Source organism: Parasteatoda tepidariorum, chromosome X1, assembly GCF_043381705.1.
Source record: "Parasteatoda tepidariorum isolate YZ-2023 chromosome X1, CAS_Ptep_4.0, whole genome shotgun sequence".
NCBI lineage: Eukaryota > Metazoa > Arthropoda > Arachnida > Araneae > Theridiidae > Parasteatoda > Parasteatoda tepidariorum.
The window spans coordinates 69,036,791-69,057,515 of NC_092214.1; the positions used below are offsets into that span (position 1 = coordinate 69,036,791).

Sequence of the window (20,725 nt, forward strand, 5' to 3'; positions counted from 1 at the left end):
TACTGCTGAGATTTTAGTTCTTATTCTCTCTCCTGATGATTCAATGAGAGAAGATCAGAAATTTGACATTTCTGCTCGAATCTTGTGGGCAAGGCTAAGAATAAAAAGAGGCAAGGACTACCATGTTGAACTGAGGCTCGCTCATGTATTTTAAACAATGGTGCCCTGCCGAAGTTAATTCAAATGACTACTTAAAGTCGAGTATTCAGCTCCTACTACCTGACAGAGTTTTGGCCTGTGTAAAGAATTATATAGAAAATCTTTTAAATAGTTAATGTTGTATAAACAATATTTTATTTTCAAAAAAGAGAACAAATATAGGGAAACAATTAATGATTAAAACATTTTATGTTGCTTTCCAACTGCAGGGTTGCCACTCAACTCTGGAAAAAAAAATTCTCTGTACATATTAGGCACAATATATTAAGAGAAAACAACAATTACTGGGCTCTTGTGTGAGCTATTGTTGGGCTAACTATATTTAATAGTTTTAATTACTGGAAAAACAGCTGAACATACTTAAATAATGCTATCGTAATTGAAATAGTTTAGTATAACTGAAATATAATGGTTAAATATCCCATAGATAACGCTTTGAGTGGTCAGCATTTTTCAAAAGAGAAAAATAAGAAACAAAATTCCCTGTATTTTCCCAGTTTGCAAAAAAAAAAATCAAAATTCCCTGCATTTTCCCTGTTATTTTAGGTAATTTTCAATTCTCTGTATTTTCCAGGTTTTCCCTGTGGAGAGGCAAGCGCTGAATTGGCTTACTTGATGAATTACCGAAGATAGTTATAAATAAAAGTTAAGAGAACTTAGGATTTAATTTATTTTTAAATTCAGTAGTTTCAATGATAATGCATTTCATTTTTTAAAATAACTCATAAGACAGTAGATTATGTCTAAACATAAATAACATAAATATTAAAAAACATATTAGATGTTTATGTGATACGAAAGTTAATGAAATAAACATTTTTGTCATAAACTCACTTTTGAGCAATGTCTGTAAACTTTGGAAGTCTTACGGTTGTACAACCAAGCATTATCAAACATAAGCCAAACATCTTCAACATACTGCCAAGGATCTTGATATTGTCCAGTGTCTAATTTTCTTTTTATGGTAGATAAATCCATTGGCCTTTTAATAATGTCAAAATAATCCTGCAAATACCATGATAATAATGAAGTCAATGGAAGAGTGAAACTTAAGTTTCGTATAGTAATACAATAATAAAAATTGCATTGGTAATGACACTTAATGGAAAATTCTGTGTGTACGGATGTGCATATATATAGCAAAATAAAATCAGTTCTATTGCAACTTTTGATTTTCACGATCTCTTTAATAGCAATCCTCTTTCTAAACTAAAAAATATTCTTTTGAGTAATTACTATGATTATAAAAATATCCTGAATTGCTTTTTAGATTATTGGGACATTTTGATTAGTTTTTGTTTTTTTAATCTTTACAATAACATATTTTTTGTTCAAACTGATGGAATACTGCAAAGATCTAATTATTCATCATTCATAGCTAACTTATTTTTACACTATTATGAAAAAAAATATACTCCTAATTTTAAATTTGTTTTTAGATTTATTGATGATTTAATTATCTTTAATTTTCAAAATTATGCAATTTTGTTAAATAATATTTAACTTGAGGAATTAACCTAGCCTTGTAATCATAACAATAATATTAATTTTAATTTTTGGATTTAAGTATTAAAAAAGAAAATATCTGTATTGTTGAAAATATCAATCAAATGAATATAATTTAAAAGAATTTGTAGTATTGTTTGCTTATAGAAAAAAATAGACAAACTCATCCATAAATTTAATAAAAAAGCAAGGGATATTAAATTAATGTTATTAAATTCTATATAAAATTGTTGACTTAATTGTATGTTTTGCATAATTGTATAACTAAATTTATATTTTTACAAGTGCAAATCCAATTCGGGCAAATCCATGGAGAACATTTAATAAAGAATTTTTTTTAATTTTTTTAAATAAGCATTTTTTTTTCATTTAATGTTAACATTTCATCTAAATTCAACCTTATTAATATTAAAATTCAACCTTATCAATTATAAACTTTGAATTATCCAGTATATTATTACCTTACGCACATCCAGATTCAGGCCAATCCAAGGTAACTAACAAATCAAATGCGCTTCTGTACTTCAGTAAAAACGCGCCATTAGTTGATTCCCTTCATCCTCTATTTACCCTTCTACTTTCATATTTTGTAATCTGGCAAACTTGTTACGAATACATTTTAAATCATTTTTGAGAAATGCCTGTAAGTGTAAGTACATTTGAATTCGCTACTCGCTTTATATATTACATTTCGCGTTTTATTCTTTATTTTCTTGAGTTTTTATTATCTATTTTTGCTTGATAGTTTTGTTTTTATTGTTTCTTTTTTCTATTTTGCATTTTTTGTTAATGGATCCTATTTTCATTCAAATTTTTTTTTTCTGGTGCTCTTCACACTATTGTATTGATATGTTTTGCTTTGACTATAAAAGTACAATATTAGAAAGCACTATTTATTTGGCTATAATCATGTGAGCTGATGACTAGATTATATTTTTTCCTAAATTCATTTTATTTTCAATTTTTTTTTAAATTTTAAAATTTTTTAAATTTTTGAATATTCAAAAAAAAACTTTTTAAATAATTTTTTTCTTTTCCTTTGGGAAATCTTTACATCTTTCTCTTTGTTTTCTCTTATACTTTTAACTTTATATATATATACACAGTGAAACCTCTTGGAAGCGACCACTCTCCATTCCACAGTAAAATGGTCCTTGATGGAGGTTGCTTGTTCTCAGAGGTTACCTCCATTGACTTCAACATTGCTATCGAAAATACATGATTTTTCACAAACAATTTAAATTTTAGTCAGTGTCATTTTCCTGGTGCGGAAATGCCAGTCCTAATGGCGTCATGAAAAGAAGGTACTATGAATACCAATTATGGATGATAAAGCTATTTTAAATAAATAAACAATTATATTTTTTGCTAAAGTCTGCATTTAATTTTATATCAGAAAACTTAGTTAACTTTAAAAGATGAGAAGAGGTGTATTTGTTTGAGATGCTTGGTTTTTCTAAATTAACTATTTTTTTTCTCTAATTTAACTTTCAATTCTATGACTAAAACATTGGTAGCATTGTCCTTAGTGCATTCTGACTCCAACATGAAGGTGTAACACGAAGTTGGATGTATCATTAAAAAAAGCTCTCTAAGAGCCTCATACAAATATTATGAATGCATTATAATATACTTATTTGTTTTGTTTTGATACTTTTTTGCTTCCTTATTTAACCTTTCCCGCATTTAGTGCAGATATTTGCGCAGTCACTGGGAGAGGTTTAAATTGTCTCTCCTAAAGGTTGTCTTCAAAACAAAGACTATGGAAAAAATTACATTTCTCCCAAAAGTAGTCATAAATAGAGATGCTCCTTTCTAGAGGCTTCACTGTATATGTGTGTATGTATATGTATGTATACACACAAAAATATAAATATATAGATGTTAGATATAACCACCCTTAAGGTCCAAATGAAAAGGGATGTTATAACAAAAGGTCGCTATGTCCTGACTACATTAAAATTGGTGCAAATATTTATTTATATTTCATCATAAAGACTAGACTAAATAAGTAAAAAAAATTATACACTTTAAACAGAATTATAAAACTGACTATTATGCAGTATCTTTTAATATTCCACATAAACTTTAACCAGTTATTCAGTGCTTTTTCTAGATTTTGAAACTTTGATTTACAAGAACGGTGTCATAAAATTAGAACTCTCAGTTCTTCTGCTTAGAATCACATTACGAATTTTAATTATTGTAAGCATGTTTTTGGGATCTTGAATAATTTAGCAATTTGGATTTTGCCATTATTTTTTTATCTACTTGCTTTAAAATTTTTTATTTCTGCTCCAAGCATATAGCGTTAAATTGGTTTAAAGCAGCCACTTTCACTAAATAACATACATCCAGAAATCCACATGATTTAACATAAAAATAAGCCACTTCTTAAAGAAGTGTGAATACAATTTTCAAACAGTATGATGGATGAACATATTGAACTTCATTTTTTAAAACAATTTTAAAAGGTAATGTTTATGCAGGAATCTGATTTCTCAATGACTGTGCAATGCTTTTTACTCTCAATAATGGTACCTAATCGATATCTTATAATTCTTTTGACCATTGATTACTCCCAAGAACTTCCTGGGTAAAGAAAATGTGGTCCTGTTACTCTTTCTTCATTCAAAGAGAATTTAAGATGTTACATGATTATTGAGTAGTAACATCAAAAGAAATAGTGGTTTAATAGTTTTCATTCAACTTTTGTTATCGATTGACTCATTGTCAATGAAAAAATGTTAGTTCTGAAAGCACAAAAATGAACACCTGTTTTTGGAATGATTTTCTTATAACTAAAAAAATAAAGAAAACTGTGGTAGCTATGTCGGAATGTAGGTAAATTTGGTTCAGTTCAGTTTGTCAAATGGTTTATATATATATATATATATATATATATATATATATATATATATANTATATATATATATATATATATACTAAAAAATATTTACCAGAATTAATTTTTTTAGTTAGCATCACTAATTTTCAAATTAATTTTTATAAATTTAAATAAAAAATGTAAAAACTAGAAAGAAATTAATTTTAATAATATTATGACTGTAAAACATAAAAAATTTATGTAACGTATGATAAACACATGAGATGATATACACATATTCAATAAAGATTGCAACCGACCACGCAAAAAAATTCTTGAAAACATGTAATTGTTTAAATCCAAACAAATAGTATGAAAGACAATTTATCAACTTATATATTAAATATTGTAAACGTGTTTTTTGAGATCTTGAATAATTTAGCAATTCGGATTTTGACGTTATTTTTTTTATCCACTTCCTTTAAAAAATTTCATTTCTGCTCTAAGTATATAGTGTTAAATTGGTTTAAAGCAGCCATTTTCACTAAATAACATACATCTAAGAGAACGGTATTTTATAAGTGAATTTAAAAAAAGGAAAGAACCACTAAGGAAAATTCCAAATTGGAAAGAGTTTTAAAGCAGAATCTCTTCTGTAACACTTTTAACTAAGGTTTTTATTTTTACAAAATGGAATTTTTTAAAAGACCTATATGAGTGATTTAAAAGATTTTGGAGAAAATAGCAACTTTAAAAGGTAATTAAAAGGACTATATAAAATGCCTTTTAAAATTTTTTTTATTTGAATGCAATTTTAAAGTTTTATGCAACTTTATACTTTAATTTTCATTTATTTACCTATCATCATTTTAACTTTTATTTCGGTACAGAGCAACAAAGAATATCTTCTTATAAACACCATATTAATTATTATTCTCTATTCTTTTTGTAAATAATATAATACCAAAATTGATTTTAAAAACAAATTATTGCATCATAAAAACAATCTTAAGTATTTTACTAAAGGTCACTTTTTCCTGATTTGCAGAAGTCAACTACATTGTGGTGACCCATAACTATTTTCCCTTTTCTTTATGCGTCAATCACAATTTTCACGAAGTGAAACTTTTAATTTGAAACTGAAACCCAAAATTGGGAACTGAAACTAAAATCTGTCTATCAAAATTTTAATCCAATAATATAATTTCTCAAATTAAATCTAGCCAATCATTGCACATTAAAGGTGTGGCTAATTCATTTCTCTGGTGAGATCCGAATCGAACATAGCATCTTTCTCTGCTAAAACTCATTGCAAAAGGACGTGTAGTCCTATCTCTCTATAATCTTATTATTTTGCCGTAGAGTATATGTTTGTGATGTGGTTAATAAAATCTTAATGTTTAACCTGTAAACCTTCTGATACTTTAAGTATACCTACACACCACAATCCCATAACATATAATAACTAGTACCATGTTACTTTAAAGTACTGTGGTTAACTACAGAATTGTTTATCTTTTTCCCCTTCAGTTTCAAAATTCAAACAGTGCTCATACATGAATTAAGTTATGCCAAGGCAAAAATTAATAAATAAGAATATTTTTTAAAGATAATAAAATTGGGTGCAGAATGAAAAACATATTTTAACTTCTACTTCCCTCTTACATTAAGAGAAGATTTTAATTCAGAAAAACCAGTTATAACCCTCACATTTTACTAAGATTAACTCCTTGAAGAGTGGTGTAGGTCATCATATACCCAATAAACAAAATATTCTGAATAAAGGATCTTTTAAAAAGAATTGAAAAAAATTCATTTATTCAAAGCAATATAAAACAAAACGGAAATGCAGCTTTTCCTTGATTAAGTTCTCTTTTTTAAGGGTTTATGACAAATAATGCGAAGGATAAAAAAATACTTACATTAATTATAAAAAGAGCTACAGAAATATGTAGGATTTTTTAAACATATAAATTTCTAAAGGAACACCTTTTTTTAATTTAATATTCCCCCAAATATATCTCAGAATACCAGTCAGAAGACTGCGTATTTAATATGCAATAACTCTACAAACGTTTGTAAAGAATGTAGTTCTAAATATACTTTTTAAGTTTGGTGAAGATTGGTATGTGTTATGAGTTCAACTAACTTAGAAATTGAACTTAGGGAAAAATGCTTATTTAAAATTTTCACAGGACATACAGTGGATTGAAAAAGGTTGTGCAAAAATTAATAATTCAAGTACATTATTATTCAATATACTTTCTTTACTTATGACACCTTGGTTATATCATTTTAAGGTATTAAGGCATAATTTAAACAAAAAACATATATTTTAAATCCAAGGCTGGTCTAACTCCTTACTTTAATAAATTAAACAAACTAAGAACAGCGTCTATTATTTTACTTAGGTCTGAGTAACCTAATAAATGTTAAACTATTTACACTTAAGATGAAATATGATAAGAAATGCACTAAAATAATTTTCATAAGGTAAGTAAATATTCGAATCAAGAAAAAAATATCTATTAACATTGGAAATAATTACTTGTGGTTTGAAAACCAAGGAAATATTTATTCTTAAAAACAAATTCAGTTTCTCTGAAAATGGACTAGCATTGAACAAGTTGCATTGAGCAAGCCATATTATGATTTTATTGAATAAAAAGGATGCATTGTTGTTGTATTGCATGTTTTTCAATGCACAAAATAAATGCTAAAAATTTTCAGAAAATATTACAAATGAAAAAATGGGATATTCTTAATTTTTCTTAAGAAATTCTTCGTCCTTAACATGTTTTTTCAATTTTTTTTTCAATTATCATTCTGATTTTTTTAATGAAAATTCAAATTAAAAATGCTATTTTAGATTTATATACCTTAATTCCTTGAACTTCTAAAGCTAGTCTAATTATCAACACACCTATCATAGAATTAAATAACTATAAAATAAACTAATAAGTTATTTATCCATTTTCATGGATGGAATTTTATCTAAAAAATGCATTAGAATAATATTTATAAGGCTTTAAACAAATTATTTTAAATTTTAAAAAGAAATATTCCAAAAATGCTTCTAGAATTGACAGATTTTAAACTTATTAACAAAAAACTCAGAGTCATATGCTTATTTACTCAAACAACAAAATATGTTAAAAAATGAAATTACAATTTTTTCATTGAATAAATTAGCACAAATTAAATTTTAATAATATATAACAAATATACATAAGCTGTAATAATTATTATAATAAATTACTGAAAGTTTCATGCAGATATTTAAAAAAGGAGTTTTCAATAGATTCAATTGATAAATAAGAGAAAATAAAAGGTTACAGTAAGATACAACAGAAAACTGAAGAACTTGACAACAACACATAATGTACTGTCAATCAAGTTAGAGAAATAACAAACATGCCACAATCAGATTCAATACATTTAAAAGCCATTCGGAATAAATAGAAGTTATGAACATCAAATAGAAGAAGATTGGAATAATTTCTTTTAAAATAAATCAGCTTAAGTAACGAGTAATAAGAAACATTTAAAATATTAAATAGAATATTTTGTACTTTAAGTCAGCCATGCAAAAAAATAAATAAATAAATAAAAATTAAGAACATAAACGTAGGAGAGATCACTTAAAAAAAAGTTACAATGGAAGTTAAACAAAATATTTTTGGAAACTGTAGAAATTAAGAATGATGGAAAAGTAAACAACACTATAAAATATAATGGAAATAGAAAAACATAAAATTTAACCTTTAACTTACACAGTAAATAAATCTGGTTCAAACTAAAGAAGGTGTATAAGAAGTACAAATACATTTTAGGGGGGAAAGACATAATTAAACCTTGTAATTAAATAAAACTAATACTCCCATGAAATGATGAATAAAGGCTGTTTCCGTACCATTGAATCCTGTCTTTTGACATATGAAGGACAGTCTTTTCCTTTTGTCTATTGGAGGAGGAAAGACTATAATTTGGATATAGATTTATAAAACATGGATGTTTTATGTTTTTAGCAATGCAAATTTATTGCAAATATAGCTATACCTTCCTTTCAAAGCTTTATCCATGTTTACTATATCTTATCCAACAAGAAAGAAAGTCACAATTACAATTTGCTTTCTAATGTCAAAATTCAAAAACTTTAAATATTAGTACAAATTAACAAAGTGAATAATAAAATACAATTCACCATAAATAATTTTTGACAGACCAGAAAAATATAAAACATAAAATAAAACTGTCAAAAAACTAATAATCCAATTAAATCATATCTAGATAAGAATTTTTTTGACCCAAGACTTGCAATATTATGGATCAAGCATCAAAAAATAATGAATTAAGGATGGTAGACAGTGAATGGAAGGATATTGCTACTATGCATTCATTAAAAACCAATAGTGATAGTCATTTCAAACATTAAGCTATATGCAAGTAATAAGGGCTGTAAAGGGAAAATAAAGTCAGTTTGGATAGCTTATATAGATTATAATAACACAAGCATCTGATAAATTGAGCATATTTATGAGAAAAAGTCTTTAAAAATGAAAAATGTAAAAATTATTCATTTATTATAAGTCCTAAAATATATTAAAATACACCAAGACCTCATAATTGCACGCTATTTTAAAGATACTTTTAAACTTTAGTTGCTTTCATTTATTCAATTTATCATATATTGCTTATTGCTGCGTCTAAAGTAAGTTGCACTACAAATTAGCAAGAATATAAAATAAAATGTTGATAAATGTTTCTTTAACTTATTATTTTACCCTACGGAAACTTTTTGACAGAAAACATAACTATTAAAAAAAAACATTTCACTGTCAGTAGTCAAATTTTACTATGTGATTAGTAACTAAAAAAGATTTAACTGATTTCAGCACTGCACCCTCTTTAATAGAATGAACTATAATTATTCTCTCTTTTTACACATATGGCGGTTCTTTGTATATTAAACCTAAATTAGGGACTGTCAATAAGAAAACCACAAGGAGGTGCAGACACTTACACCCATTCCAAAGAGATGAAAAAATGTCTGTAACAAACACTAAGGGTTCAAAAAAGGGTGACTGGACCAAGTTTACTTGCAACACTATCAGTCCATTATAAGGATAAATAGACCTCCAGTCATGGTGATTTCATGCTAAAATATATTATGGAAAATTCTCTGTTTTTAACACTCTTTTAGTTAATAATTTATCAGATCGCTCTTATGTTTCTAATTTCAAAACTCATAAATATACACATAACATATTAAATATGTTCATTAGGATTCAAAGCTCGTCATTCAATTTTAAAATTATGAGATCTATTATATAAAAACAAATTATAAATTACCTGCACAAAAACAAAATAATTTTAATAAAAAGTTTTACAAAAGTATAATATATATTCATTCAAATTAATAAAAAAATTACTTAGAGTAGAACAGTACCAAATACTAAGCATATCCAAGTACAAAACTTAGTTAAATAAAAAGAGATGTAACTTAAATCTGTACATCTTGGTCAGTAAAACAAAGTAAATAATTTTTATTAAATTCAAAAAGAAAAAATCCATCTTAACTAGTTTTCTTTCCTTCATTGTGATAGCTAAAAGAAAATGCATGAATTCAGAAGTTATGTATACTAACACTATCTGCACTTTAAAGATGCTTTTCATTATTGTTATTTATAAATTTTATTTTCACTTAACTTATACTTCGTACCTAAATTAAACAAAAATCTAATTTCAAAATCCACTTCAAAAAATTCAAAAGTTAAAATTACACTTTTCAACAGAAAACATTTTTTCAAAAATTAATCAACAGCCAAATCTTATACTTGGGTATGACTAGCATTGCAGTACTGTCATATTTCTATTAAGTATAAGCTTTCCAAACATTGAAATCAATTTTTAAAGAAATACATGTTAGCAAAGTAAAAAAATATCCTAAGTGAAAAATAATCATGCGCATCAAAATTCAGCAGAGAAAATTTTTAAAAAAATTTATTAAATTAGACATTTTTTTTCAATTTGTTATTAAGAAAATAAAAAGAAATTTGAAAAGTATAAACTGAAGGTTCATTTAAATATAATTATAAACCAAAAATATGATAAGAAAATCATAACAAAAATTGTATCAATCTGAATGTAAGCCAAATAAAGGAAGTTCTAATATTAACTAAGAGGCATGACTAAAAGAAATGTTTGTGTTTAACTAGTGCATGATAAAATAAAATAAAAAATACTGATTGTGACATGTTTTTTCTTCTTTTTTTTACTATTATTTTTCAAAGCCAGGGAATGGAATGTTAATTTTGAAAAATATAAAACAAAAAACATAGTTACTGGAATCTGCAGCAGTTGAGGGTCAACTGGTTGACGAAAAGGCAAAGACTCAGGATCTTGCTTGTACAGTTTTTCTAAAGTAGGCATTAGCGCTTGACGTAATTCATCTGGCTTAAAAACTAAGAAAAATTATTTTATTTTAATGTGATCTGCATGTTCAAAGTTTACGTTTACAAAATATATAGTGTTCAACATTACTTAAGACTTCAAAGTGCACAGGTAATATATTAAATAAATCATACTCCCATACAGTTTATTTCAAATTAATTAAGCTATCATACTAATTGATTTAAATTAATAAAGTAATCACACAGTTTATTTTAAATTTCAAGATTCCTAAATTACTTATATTTGCAGAAAAAATTCAAGGATACCACTTTTTACTCATTTAAATTTGCTGCTTATGCATATGTTGGTTGCTTTGTAAAAATATACTACCACAAAACATTGATTGTTAAAAGATTTAGCAATAGCTAAAACTTGTTTCACCTAATAATTTTATTCAGTCTAATTCGCAGCTCTTAACTGAGACGACCTGAAAAAATAAGATAAGCGTCATTTTCGCTCTTCGTATTTGATTATATGTTTTGTTTTTTCCTTGTTTCCAGTGTCCTACCAGTGCTCTTTTATTTTCCATTTATTTTAACTTTTTACATTATACATTAATAAAAAAATTTTTACTTAAATATACTAATTTTAAAAAAATATTATATCAATTAATATTTATACAGTATACCCTCGATATATCAAAGTTGATATTCCTTTCAACTAAAAATATTTCGAGGTAGCGAGTTTTCGAGATAAGACATTCAGAGCAAAATTTTCTCTAAAGAGTAGAAAAATATATTCTAAAATAATTCTCGTAAAAGTTAAGAGTCATGAAACATAAGAATAACTACTAATAAATATGTATGTAATGATAGTTGACTCTAAGTTGAAATACAGCAATGATAATTTTATTTTTAAAAGCAAGACAAAAAAAAATTATGCATTAAACAAGAAAGAATTGATTAAGCAATAAACTTACAATGTGATTTTTCTGAAAAAATTTATATTCTGTTTCGAAAAAATATTCAACATGAAACGTTTTGAGAAGAAAATCTTCAACATAGGAATTAAAATTAATATTAGCTGGAAATTTTATGCCAAGAGGAAAAACATTTTTTTTCGACATAGCAAGGTTTTCAAGATATAGAAGTTCGAGATATCGAGAGTATACTGTAGTTTATTTTACTATGTTATTACATTCTAAAAAAAGGGTCAATTTTTTTTTGCATATATTTCATGAACAATAAAAACAATGTTCACTGAATATTTTGAAAGTTCATCATTTCTGTGCAAAAGTTATATGTTTGCAGAATGCATCAACTTCATTTTGTGATAAAAAAAACACCTTACTACAAAATTTGTCATTTATTTCTAAAACTTCCACACAAAAAATCACATTTGCACTTCTATATGTAAAGTTGTAAATAAGTAAATGATAGATACAAATTTCTTTCTTAACTACATAAAATGGAGAGTTAATTCCGTAAATTTCAATTATTTGAATCCCTTTTTTCTGAATGCAATGGCTAACCAAACTGGGTCCTGAAGTGTCCTTTCTTCTGAATACAATGGTTAACTTTTTTTTTTACAGCCAGCACTTATTTTTTCATTTTTTATATTAAATCTCGCACCAAAAGTTTGGATACTTTTCCCCCAAATTAATTGTGTATGTATTGTAAATTCTTTTGATCATATGAAATGGGCTGGGTCCCAATTACTTTTAATAATTGAGGTTCTACTATTATTTACATTTTTTAACTTATAGTGATAACTTACTTTTTTTATTTGTTTTTACTTTAGGAGTAAGTTGAGAAGAATCAGACGATGAATCAGGTTTTAAATCTATACCATTTTCACTCACAGTTGGTGCAGGGGTAGGGCTTTGCACTTCTTCTTTAACAACAGCTTTCATTTCTTTACCTGAAGAACTATTAGAAAAAGAAGGTTCTTCTTCCTTAATTTCACATTTTATATCAAGTTTACCAGAAGGTTTAGTATCCATGTTGACATTTGATTCACTGCATGCACTTTTGACATCACTATCCATTTCCATTTTTTCACTATTTTCGGTAGATTTTTGGGAGGCAAAAGCAAAGACTTTGCCTCCAGTTTGCCCAGAGTCTTGATCTGACGTAGTAGAAACAGGAGTAGTTGAGCTTTGAGTATCTAATTGACTAACTGATAAAACATTTTCTTGAGATACAGGTACTATAGGTTTAACATCTTCACTACTATCATCTACTGTGACAACAGATGTCTGAGAAAGTTGAGATGTATGTGTTTGTGGAGAGGGTGTTGGTGGTTGAGTATTAGGAACTGAAGGAGCTCTAACTGGTTGAGATAGAGGAGGTTGAACAGACTGTGGCTGAGGGGTAGCTGTCTGAGGAATTTGATTACCAGGTGCCTGAGATGGCATTGGAGAGGAAAGTTCAGTTTGAGGTTTCTGTATTGCTACATTAAGTTGTATCTGGGTTGGTTGTTTTTGGGAAGATTGTGTGTGGTTTTGAGACTGCTGATTCAATAAATGAACCTAAAATGATACATTTTAACATTGAATAGAACATTTAAAAACTAATCACACATATGAAGATCAAAAGAACTTAAAATGATTCGCTGAAGAGTGACATCACTAAATTTAAGCAAATACCTGTGAATTTAAGTTAGGTGCCATGACAAGTTGTCCTTGAGTATTATGGCCAATCAATCTAGGATTCGGTGGTTGAGATTGAGGTAACTATAGTCAAAAGAAAATTAATTTAAATTATATTGAAAAATTAACGAAAGTTGATAAAAATATGTAACTGAAGCACTTATTAGAATGCTAGAACAACTATATATTTCACAGAGTAGGAAATATTAATATAGAATGTTAAATAAAACCAGCATTTTGTTTTGTAACATACTAAATGCTTATAGTTGGAAAATGTTTATAAAGATAAAAATTTTTTTTAACAAAAGCTAGACTTGAACGAAACTGAAATATAAAACAGGATGAACAAAAGAGGCTATTCAAACTTAATATATTAATTTAAAAACATATCTTTTATAGAAATTATGATCTTTAAAAATTATGCAGATAAAACACACATTTTCAAAAACTTAAAATATTACAAGTTAAATTCTCGTTAATAACATGGTTTCGGATTAACCGGCTTGCATACTATCAAGCCTTGTAAAAAATTTAGGAGTAAAAGAACCGCTATTTGTACAACTCCTTGTGGTAGGTGGAAAAGGCAAATGAGGAATGCTAAAGTAGTCGTCTGTAAATATTGCCTTTTCTCAGAAAATAGATTTTCACATTTTTAGTTTATTAATAAATGTCAAGTACTTTTGCACTAGGCAATTGTCTTAATGTTTAACATATAACTGATAAAAACTATTAAAAAGTGGAACAGATTTTTTTTAAAAAAAAAAAAGAACAAAATAAGTGATGCCTATACACAAATAAGGTATAATAATAGCTAAAAGCTCTTCGTGGACACATCTTACATGATGTGTCCATGACTATGATGTTGTAAGGCAGAGGTGCAGTGATCGCGTTTGTTGAAGGTTGTAGCATAAGGTTTTGAAACATCCTAGGTTAGTCCAATCCTTTGGTATGCTGCCCTGGTCAAAGCCACAAAAGGGCAATAATGCCACCTCAAAACCATTATTTGAGACTTCTAGTCAAAAGGGATAGGTTAGCGACAGCGAAACAACTGTCTAGCAACCTGTATTAATGAAACAGGAACATTCATTTCACGGATAACAGTCGCCCAGAGATTCAACACTGTGGAATCGTATTTTAATGGGCTATTTTGTTATAGGGCTTACCTTTTTGTCACGTTCGACTACACAGTCGGTAGCCTTATGTCTATTACTAACATAAAAACTTCAGCATTAAGTATAAACAACTACTAAATTACATAATAAACTTGCTATCTAGAGCTCTGCAACAAATTTTCCAGATAAAACCTCTGTCTTAAAAGCATTTGCTATAAAAAGCATATCATTAATTTGTTGATCAGGGAATTTCTAAACACCAATTAATAAATTGATAAGTCTTAAAAAATGTCTTCCTCAAATTTGAAATGAAAATAAAGAAATAATTTTCTTCACTTTTCTCTTTCACTTTTAGCTATTGAGATTTAACCAACTGTTAATAATCCTAAGAATTACAACAGCAAAAAAAAAAGAAAGAAAGAAAAATTTAAGTTATCTCTGCAATAAGTGCCATATTTTACTATTACCTTAGTTTATAAACTTAAGTCCTAAAAACTTGTTTTAGGAATTATCAACGGTGGTCATTCAATAACCACTATGAAATCTAGGAAACTCAGATATCTGACATTGTAAAAGTCCTAAAGAATAATTGATACCAGAGATCACAATAAGGTATGCAAAGGAATTAGTGAATAAATTAGATACAAAAAGAGAAGGTGAGTGATCAAATTGTGCCTTTCTTTGTTACAGAAGATTGTAGGCACTGAGTAGGGTTAGTATTAAAGTTGAGTGGCTGGCCTAATTTTGAAGCTTTAATCCTTTTTCCAAACAAGCTGGGCTTTTGACTATCAGCCAGTAAGAGAATAGCGTAGTGACACACAGCTAAATGATTTTAGATCAAGACCATTTTAACAACAAGAAACACTTTTTTTCCTTCTCACATAACAAATTAATGAAAACAATATATATATACTCGGTTAATTTGTTACTTTTATAAAATTTAGACTTCTTTAAAACATTATAAACAGTTAAAAGTTATTAAATAAACAATATTTTTTTCAAATATAGGACAGTAATAATTAAACGATGTTTAAAACCTTATTGCTAATGTTTTAAGACTGAAATTTTCAAAGCCTTGAAAAACATTTTTGTGGCACATATAATTGTAGATTTTTTATGCCTTATAGTATGGGTGTATCTGGGAATGAATTTGGAGTCACACACTCACTCATTCAAACATGCACAATACAACACTCATTATGAATGAAAAATCATACTAACATTAATTTGTCTTGTCTTGAAAATATCAGATATCGGAGAATGATTTTGCTGTACATTAGAACTAAATTGTGAAATAGATATACTACTAAGAGTAGATATTGAAGAGGGTTCAGATGTAGAAGTAGCTATTGTAGTGGTAGGTTGATTTAAGCTATTGAAATGAGTCTGTAATGGTTGCTGTAAGTTAGAAACCGGTAAAGGATTTTGACGAGTTTGAGATTGGTTAAATTGACCCTGATTTAATGTCATATTGATATGGGTGTTTAAAGAGTTAGACATTTGAGTGTTAGATGGAGAAAATGGTTCAGAGCTTTTTGCAACTGTATTAGTAGGAACAGTTATATTTGGTGGTGGCATTCTCTGTTGACTACTAGGTAATGTACTGCTTGAAAGATGTGGCTTTGATAGCGCACCTGCAGCTGGAAGTTCTGGAAGAAAATATAAACAAAATGAGAACTATTAAAAACATATTACATTATAATGTAAGAAATCTGTATAGAAATTGACTTTTCAGAATGAAATCAAATGAATTTAAAAAATAATCTAACAAAGAAATAGAAATTCTTTATGCCATTAATAACTTAACAGTTTATCCTTGACATTAATAAATTAACCTCAATTAGTAGTTAATTAATAAAAAACAATCATTAGTTTTAAAATTAATTTAAAGATGAGTAGCTTTCTAAAAAAGAAGCTTTAGAACATATATTCTCAAATTTTTAACACAGGGCTACTCCTTTTTATAGTAATTTATTGCTTTAAAGTAAATAAACATGCGTTGAAAAATAATAATAAAAATAATAATAAACATAATGATGATAAAAATATAAAACTTATATATTTGGTTAAAAAAGATTTTTATATAGGCAGGGTTGCCACAGTAAAAAATGAACAAAAATAGTTGCTTTTAGTTGCCTTAAGCATGAAAATAGTTGCCTAAAACTATGAAAATAGTTGCCTGAACAGGAACAAAAATTTATCAAAAATAGTAGCCAAATAACTAAAATTATAGCTTAATTGTCAAATACTATTATTAGGACTGGGTGATGTCAGAAATTTTAAATCGTGATACATCGTCAGTTAGACATCCCGATATAGTGATGTATCGCAATTTAGCATTTGTTCAAAAATTACCTATGGGAAATATTTAAATTAATCAAAAGGAATAAATATAGTACAAAAGAAAATATTAATTCTAAACATATTTTACTACGACATCAATATCATTGCTTAATTTTTTCAATTAAATTAATAAAGAAGTCAAAGTAAATGCAAACCCAAATTTCATTTTTCTTAAATTAAAAATGATTTAAGATTCATTGGTTTAAAAATAATAATACTGTAACAATAAAAAGTTGAAATAATAAAAAGTAGTATTAACTAATGGTCAAATTGTGTACTTAATAAATGCAAATATATTTTTACTTATTTATTATTATTTTCATTTTTGAAAATAAAATCAACTAAAGATTTATTTGTTTAAAAATGATACTGACTATCAAGCAAATTATAAAACAAACAAGTATTGAAAGAATTTTAATAAAAATTTTAAAAAAATACTTCAAGTACTAATGTTAAATTATTAAAAACTNGATTGTAATCTAATTCCGGCGGCTTAAACCAGATTTCTGATGTATCGACTAAAACGAAAGTCACTACATCGGCCTACTGATATATGCGTTAAATCAATATTTCGCAATACATCGATTTATCGCCCAGTTCTAACTATGCTCCAATAAAAAAAAAGTTTTGTACAAATATAAAAGGTATACATATTAGAAAATAGGTACCTAAATAAAAGTCTAATTACAATAAAATATGAATGTTAATAGAAGGAAAAAACAATTAAAAATAACAAAACTGCCCCTCAGAGAGAGCATATAACAAGTACTTTATTAAATCCAATGGAAATTTAAATTTATGGCTCTTTGGAAATAAATGATTGTATAAAAGTTTGCTTTCTTCAGGGTTGCCACAGCAAAAAAGGAGCAAAAATAGTTGCTTTTAGTAGCCTCAAGCAGGAAAATAGTTGCCTAAAACTATGAAAATAGTTGCCTGAACAGGAACAAAAATTTATCAAAAATAGTAGCCAAATAACTAAAATTATAGCTTGATTGTCAAATACTATGATTAGGAATGGGTGATGTCAGAAATTTGAAATCGTGATAAATCGTCCGTTAGACATTGCGATATAGCATATGTTCAAAAATTACCTATGGCAAATCCTTAAATCAATCAAAAATAAATAAAAAAGAATAAATCTATTACAAAAGAAAATATTAATTCTAAACATATTCCACTATGACATCAATATCATTGATTAATTTTTTCAATTAAAATAATAAAGAAGTCAAAGAAAAGCAAACTCAAGTTTTATTTCATTTTCCTTAAATTAAAAATGATTTAAGATTTATTGGTTTAAAAATAATAATAATACTGCAACAAAATATTTTACATACATGCATTAAAAATTAGAAGAAAACGAAAGTAGAAAACAAACAAAAAAAAACTTTCACTTTCAAAAAAAAAAAAAATTTTTAATTATTTGTTGAAAAAAAAATCATGCTTTTGAAAGATCATTAGACACTCTTTTATTTAAAATAATAAAAAGTAGCATTAAGTAATGATTAAATTCTGCACTTAATAAATGTAAAAATATTTTTACTTATTTATTATTATTTTCTTTTCTGAAAATAAAATCGACTAAAGATTTATTTGTTTAAAAATGATATTGACTATCTAACAAATTATGAAATAAACAAGTATTGAAAGAATATTAATAAAAATTTTTAAAAAAAAATATTTTAAGTACTAATGTTAAATTATTAAAAAGCGTCAAAACATTACTAAACTCTTTATTTAACGAAAAAAAAATATTTTTTTAACCAATAGCCAAATTTTTTTAAAACTTTGTTTTCAGTTTCTCAAAAGTAAAAGCAAATTAAATGAAGTTAAGCTTTGTTTTAGTTTTTTTATAATTAAAAACGACTGAAAACTTATTGGTTTAAAAATAATCAAATTATTATACTTACCTAGATTAAATAAATTTAAAAAAAATAACTTTTATACAACAAAGTAAAATACAAAATACCCCTATTAAATTGTATCACTTAAAATGAAAAACAATAATTGGAAAAAAAAAACAATGAAGAATCTTTTTTTTATTTAGTTATAATTTTTTTTCATTGATCAATTGAGTTTAGAACGAAAATTTAAGATAACCGGGATTGTGCAGCAATCGCAAAGTAACAGTAGGTCTACTAAAAATAATTGACAAGAATCGTTAAATCCAGATAGAAAAAAAAAAAAAAAAACTGGCATGAAATAATGCAGAACGAAACGATCACTAAGTAGCAAAAGTCTCACTGAAAATAATTTACAAGAAACCTGACAATTATTCCCGACGAAATAAAATTCACAACAATCGTAAAATGACTAAAGTCCCATTGAAAATAATCTTCAAAAAACGCAAAATCCCAAAGACAAAAATGGACATAAAGAAACTATGCATTGCTTTCTATATTACAACGTTGATCCTCGCACAAAACCGGGAGTTCTGATTCAATTCAACATCACAAAACTAATGACGTCTTTATAGCTAAACGCTTTCTACATCTCTGCAGCTAGACTAAATCAAAATTGTCTTCGTCAGTGCTGTAACAGCATTAGCGTAGTCAAGGATCCGTGCATATTAAATCGTTAAAACCATGATTGCAGTCTTATACCAGTGGCTTAAATCAGATTTCTGACGCATCGCCTAAAACGAAAGTTACTATATTGGCCTACCGATATACGCGTTAAATCGATACTTCGCGATACATCGATTTATCGCCCAGTCCTAACTATGCTGCAATTAAAAAAAAGTTTCATACAAATATAAAAAGGTTAAAGGTTAGAAAATAGGTAACTAAATAAAAGTCGAATTACAATAAAATATTAATGTTAATAGAAGGAAAAAACAATTAATTAGAACTAAACAGCCCCTCAGAGAGTAAAAATAACAAGTACTTTACTAAATCTAATGGAAATTTAAATTTTTGGCTTTTTGGACATAAATGATTGTATAAAGGCTTGCTTTCTTTTATTAACGTTCTGAAAAGTAATGTTCATTTTTGAGAAAAAACTTCGCCAAGAGTAAAAAAAAGTCTCCTAATAGTCCCCTATTCCTGAAAATAGTTGCTTTTTTAGCCTTTTCAGGCAAAAAAAGTTGCCATAGTCGCCCATGGCCAAAAATAGTAGCAAATAGTTGCATTTTAGTAGTCTGTGACAACCCTGTACACATTATTCTGAGAGCTGATATTATTCAGAGTTCAAGCAGTGGCAATATATGATATATACTGCTTATTTTTTATATTACTATATTACTTTTATATTACTTTTTTATATTACTATAGTTTATTTTTTGTTCATTTGTTTCATGCTCTTTTTCTCTTTGTCGTAATTGCAGACTACCTTCAATCATGCCTTGTGCAAGTCTAATTCCTTGCATATCTTTAGCCTAAGGGCTTCTTTAAGTCTTTCATTCGCTTCTTCTGACAACCTGTCAGCGGTTTCTTTCAGTGGAGGTGAAATAACAAGGGAGAGGTTAGCGTGATGACGCCACTGAGTACTACGCACATGCTAGGCGGCACTACGTACGTGTTAGAAAGGGGTCTGAAAAGTAACATTCATTTTTGCAAAAAAACTTCGCTAAGATTAAAAAAGTCTCCCAAAAGTCTCCCAATTTTAGTAGTCTGTGGCAACCCTGTTTCTTTTATTAACGTTTTGAAAAGTAACGTTCATTTTTGCAAGAAAAAAAACTTCGCCAAGAGTAAAAAAAAAAGTCTTCTAATAGTCGCCTATTCCTGAAAATAGTTG

The 20,725-nt window shown here is 27.0% G+C and overlaps 1 protein-coding gene across 4 annotated transcripts in view; it reads right to left on the minus strand.

Moving 5' to 3' along the window:
- The window catches only part of LOC107451016 (CREB-binding protein), a 141,787-nt gene that overhangs the window by 57,891 nt on the left and 63,171 nt on the right, over positions 1-20,725 (minus strand). For 2 of the 4 annotated variants that reach the window (XM_016066973.4, XM_016066972.4), the window contains exons 8-13: positions 15,869-16,296; positions 13,533-13,619; positions 12,662-13,415; positions 10,838-10,956; positions 8,406-8,453; positions 994-1,164 (exon numbers count right to left, since the gene is read on the minus strand). In XM_016066973.4, coding sequence (XP_015922459.1) covers positions 994-1,164; positions 8,406-8,453; positions 10,838-10,956; positions 12,662-13,415; positions 13,533-13,619; positions 15,869-16,296 — 1,607 coding nt within the window. The remainder of the gene's footprint in view (positions 1-993; positions 1,165-8,405; positions 8,454-10,837; positions 10,957-12,661; positions 13,416-13,532; positions 13,620-15,868; positions 16,297-20,725) is intronic. The other 2 variants (XM_071187500.1, XM_016066974.4) reach the window with 1 other exon arrangement.